The 5,011-nt window shown below is 41.9% G+C and overlaps 1 protein-coding gene across 1 annotated transcript; it reads right to left on the bottom strand.

Annotated features, from left to right (window-relative positions):
- Window positions 1-4,353: 4,353 nt before the first annotated feature.
- On the bottom strand, window positions 4,354-4,695 carry LOC111920317 (uncharacterized). Its single transcript, XM_023915895.1, has one exon. It carries the CDS (start codon window positions 4,693-4,695, stop codon window positions 4,354-4,356), a length of 342 nt encoding a protein of 113 aa, XP_023771663.1.
- Between the last annotated feature and the right edge of the window lie 316 nt (window positions 4,696-5,011).

The following is a 5,011-nucleotide window of genomic DNA, read 5'->3' as shown; positions in this document are numbered from 1 at the left end:
TTTTTTTTCTCACAAAAAACACTAAGTTTTCATTTTTTTTTTCGATTTTGACACTAAGTTTAATTTTTTCTTTCAACTTTGACATTATGTTTTTTTTGTTCCAAATCGAACATCATTTTTTTCAATTTTGTTCGATATTGATAATTTTCTATTTGAAACCATATAAATATTTTTTAATACATTTAAACCGTATAAATATGTTTTTTTTTTCATTTAAAAATCATAGTTTTGTATAAATACATTTTTTTACACTCAAACCATATCTTTATATATAAATATGTATTAATTATATAAAAATTGTATTTTATATTAAATATGTAACTTTAAAATAATGAGACACAATTATCTGACGTGGTTCCACAACCGGAATGATTGTGTACATCCACGGGGAAAAACGAAGGACTTGTATTATTAATCAACAATCAAACGGGGGTAAAAATATCCCTTATAAGTGACAACTAACAACGATTATGGATATTGAATTGATTTTCTCTGTTAATGAATAAAGCCCTATAAATAAGGAATAAGATACAATCGGATATACCCTCATATGGGGGGTATAAAATAGGAAATTATATAATAGATAATTACAAGATATATAAATATCTTCCTAAGATATGATCGGCTAATAGTCCCCGCAGTTTGAGCAGGGGAAGGACGGACGCTCAAACTGGATCGAAATTGTTGATATAGATAGCGAGGTAAGCCTTTTGTGAAGATGTCTGCATATTGCATAGAAGCGGGAATGTGAAGAACTCGAACATGACCAAGACGAACTTTTTCCCGCACAAAGTGGATATCAATTTCCACATGTTTGGTGCGCTGGTGTTGAACTGGGTTTTGTGACAGATAAACTGCAGATACATTGTCACAGTAAACAATCATTGCCTTGCTTAGTGGAACATGAAGCTCAAGTAAAAGATTACGCAGCTAGGTAGTCTCAGAAACAACATTAGCAACACCACGGTATTCGGCCTCTACACTCGAGCGTGAAATCGTTGGTTGGTGCTTCGAGGACCAAGACACAAGGTTGGTGCCAAGAAAAACACAATAGCTAGAAGTGGATCGGCGTGAGTCAGGACAACCGCCCCAGTCAGCATCATAGTAGGTAGTAAGTGTGTTAGGGGATGATGTAACCAGCTGAAGACCATAGTCTATGGTACCCTGTAGATACCGAAAAATCTTCTTCATGAACTGAAAATGGGGTTCGCTTGAAGCATGCATGAATAAACAAACTTGTTGAACAACATAGGCAATATCGGGGCGTGTAAAAGTCAGGTACTGGAGAGCATCGGCAAGAGTACGATAGAGAGTGCCATCAGCGAGTAGTGCACCGTCAGTGGCACTGAGTTTGGTGGACGTATCCACTGGTGTAGCACATGGCTTACACGAGGCCATATTAGCTCGTTAAAGGATGTCACGAGTGTAAGAAGCCTGCGACAAAAATAACCCATGCTTATCACGAGTAGCCGTGATACCCAAAAAATGGTGAAGCGCCCCGAGATCAGTCATAGCAAATTCCTGAGACAAAGAAGTAATAATGTTGTGGAGAACATCAGGGTCAGAAGCTGTCAAGATTATGTCATCGACATACAGTAATAAATAAGCACGATGACAACCGTGTTGATAAACAAATAGCGAAGAATCACAAATGCTACTCTTGAAACCCCAAGAAGTAATAAATGAGGCAAAGCGAGTGTACCAAGCACGCAGAGCCTGTTTAAGTCCATACAAAGATTTACGGAGGCGACATACCTGAAATGGAAACTGACTATCAATGAAGCTAGGGGGCTGGTGCATAAAAACCATCTCGTGGAGATCACCATGGAGAAATGTGTTCTTGATATCTACCTGATGTATTAGCCAACCCTGTGAGACTGCGAGACTGAGAACTGTGCGTATAGTAGTTGGCTTCACGACAAGACTGAATGTTTCTAAACAGTCAACACCTACAGTTTGTGATTTCCCATTGACCACCAGTCGTGCTTTATAGCGGTCAAGTGTTCCATCAGCTTTAAGTTTGTGACGAAATAACCACATACACCGAATAACTGGGCTGTCGGTCGGTCGAGGAACGAGTTCCCATGTTTTGTTCACCTGTAAAGCTCGAAATTCGTCTTCCATGGCTCGTAGCCAATTAGGGTCAGACATGGCGGCAGAGATGGATGTAGGAATTGGAGAGATAGGTGGAGTAGAGGTGGTATGGAGGTTTATACGGGTAACAGGTTTGGTTACTCCTACTCGTGCACGTGTGCTCATGGGATAAGTAGGAAGGGGGGGGGGGGGGGGTTGAGGGGGAGTTTGAGGTGGAATGGATTGAGCATGGGTTGTTGTAGGTGAAGGTGGAGTATGGGAGGGAGGTATGGGCGTTGATAAAGGGTCGGTGGTGGTGGATGGGGCTTTTGACCGATGAGAATAGGTCAAGATAGGAGGGTGAGGAGATGAAGATGTGGAGTGAGGTGGTGGTGAAGATTGGGTATGGGTGGTGGAATGAGGTGGTGCTAAAGGTGGAGTAGGGTTCGTGGATGTGGAGTAGGGAAAAATATGAAGGGGGGAGGGGGTCATCAAGAAAGTCAAAAGATGTGGAGGGGTAGGGGTATTGGCAAAGGGAAAAGAGGTTTCATCAAATGTAACAAGACGAGACAGATAGACTTGTCTAGTAGAAGGATCAAAGCATCGATATCCCTGAAAGTTTTCCGGATAACAAAGCAAAACACATTTGACGGATCTTGGTTGGAGTTTATGAGATTGAGTAGATGAGATATTAGGATAACAAGTGCACCCAAAGGTGCGGAGATGGTCATATGATGGTTAGCAACCATAGAGAGAGAAGGCAGGTGTGGAAAAATTTAGGCGTTTAGTAGGAAGGATATTATGAAGGTAGGTGGCGATGTGAAGAGCTTCAACCCAAAATTAGTGGGGAAGAGAGGCATGAGTGAGAAGGGTATGGATAATGTCATTAATACGATGAATCATCCGTTCGGCTCGTCCGTTTTGTTGGGAAGTTTGAGGGCAAGAGAAACAGAAGACGAGACCGTGAGTTTGGGCAAAGGATTTAAAGTCATTATTGTCGAATTCCCCCCTAAAATCGCATTGGAATGACTTAATGGTTATGTTAAATTGCGTTTGGATAAGCTTGTGAAATTTTGTAAAAGTGAGAAATGTGTTAGATTTATATTTGAGGGGGTATACCCATACATAATGAGTGAAATTGTCAATGAGGACCATATAGTATTTGTAACCAGATTTGCTTAAGACTGGGGATGTCCAAAGATCACAATGTATAATGTAAAATGGTGCATAAGTAACAGATTGCGAATCATAAAAAGGTAAGCGAGTATGTTTAGATAGATGGCAAGCATTGCACAAAGAAGTTGTAGGTTTATTACAAGAAATTGAAAATTTTGAACGAAGTAAATCTAAAACAGGAGCACCCGGGTGACCCAAACGAGCATGCCAACGATCGTGAGAAGTGGCAAGCAGAGTAGTAGAACTGGAAGGTGTGGTGAATGGGTAAAGATCTCTGGTGCTATCATGACGAGAAGGAAGAGCTCCAGTCTTGAGGTCCTTTATAGAAAAACCAGATGGGTCAAATTCAACAGAAGCTTGATTATCGATAGTAAACTTACGAACAGATAAAAGATTTTTAATAATGGATGGAGTAAATAGGATATTTTTTAGAGTATATGAATGGGAGGGGGTAGTGTAAGAAGCATGACCAGACCCATGAATTGGCAGACTAGATCCATTTCCAACAAAAATCGATGTTATAGGCAAAGTAGTTATGAAACTTGAGATCTTACCCTGATCAGATGTAAGATGTGTCGAGGCACCGGAATCCATATACCATGCCGGATCATTAAAATTAAGATGAACTTGTTGCATTGTCTGTGCTAAATCTGATGGATTGTGGTCGGAATAACCAACAAATTGAGGAGTGGGAGTAGGTGTCGGACCTGATGGTTGCATCGTAGTTCCATTTGGCCCCTGTTGTGGCGTGGGTCCAGAATATTGACCGGGCCTATAGGTGTGATTAGCCCAGTGATTTATAGATTGATTCGGTCCATGAGATGGGTATGGTGATGGCGGTGGATACCATGCTTGCGATCCATTCCATCCTTGTTGCCATTGATTTCCTTGGTTCCAGTTTTGGTGGCCACGACCTCCACGTCCCTTGAAGCTTCTGCCACGTCCTCGACCAGTAAAGCCTCGCCTGCGAGTGCTTGTACCTCTGCCCGACTAGTTGCTATAGGGTTGACCTTAATTGCGTTGACCAGCTACTTCGTTTTGTGGTGACCTGTCAACAGAAGTGGGAGCAGCGAGAACCGTGTGGGTTTGATTTTGTCTAGCTTTTTATCTGTGTTGTTCAAGTTGTAACATGCTGCGAGCTGTATCAAATGACGGAAAGCTTTGATTGATGTAGGCCCCGACAACATCAAACTCTGGTGGCAACCCACGAACCATTTGTAAGACCAGTCTAGACTTAGGGACTGGGTTCTCGACATCTCCAAGCTGATCAGCAAGATCTTTAAGTTTTTGGCAATATGATTCCATTGATGAACAAGCTCCCAAAGTAAGACTGCTGAATTCTTGTTCAAGGGCTGCTGCATTTGACCCTTTGTTGTTGAGAAAAGTTGATTTGAGTTTATTCCAAGCGGCTTGGGCAGTGGTATCAGTCTCTAAGATGCGGACCATCAATTCATCAGACAAGGTGCTGTATATCCATTGAAGGACAAGCACGTCGATTTCAACCCACTGAAGGTACCCGGGATCGGTTTCAACCGGTGTTGGAGTGTCATCAATGTGATCGAGAACCTTGTAAGCCTTGGCATGAAGACGAAACAACTTTGTTCAGGACGAGTACGTGACTTTTGAGCCATCCAATGTTCGGATCTTTGTCTGGTTGTTTGTGACAGTGTAGGCAGGGTGCAAGGCCATGGCCTTCACCTCACCTGAACCAGAAGCATCTTTTGTCATAGAAGAGATGAAGATAAAACCGTGGCTTTGATCT

The sequence above is a fragment of the Lactuca sativa genome, chromosome 3, assembly GCF_002870075.4.
Source record: "Lactuca sativa cultivar Salinas chromosome 3, Lsat_Salinas_v11, whole genome shotgun sequence".
Taxonomy (NCBI): Eukaryota; Viridiplantae; Streptophyta; class Magnoliopsida; order Asterales; family Asteraceae; genus Lactuca; species Lactuca sativa.
The sequence above is the reverse complement of the archived record's forward strand: the minus strand, read 5'-3'. Positions and strand labels throughout refer to the sequence as shown.

Bases quoted from the DNA above. Each gene is read 5' to 3' on its own strand.
- LOC111920317 (XM_023915895.1), bottom strand. From the start codon at position 4,695: ATGGTCCGCATCTTAGAGACTGATACCACTGCCCAAGCCGCTTGGAAT.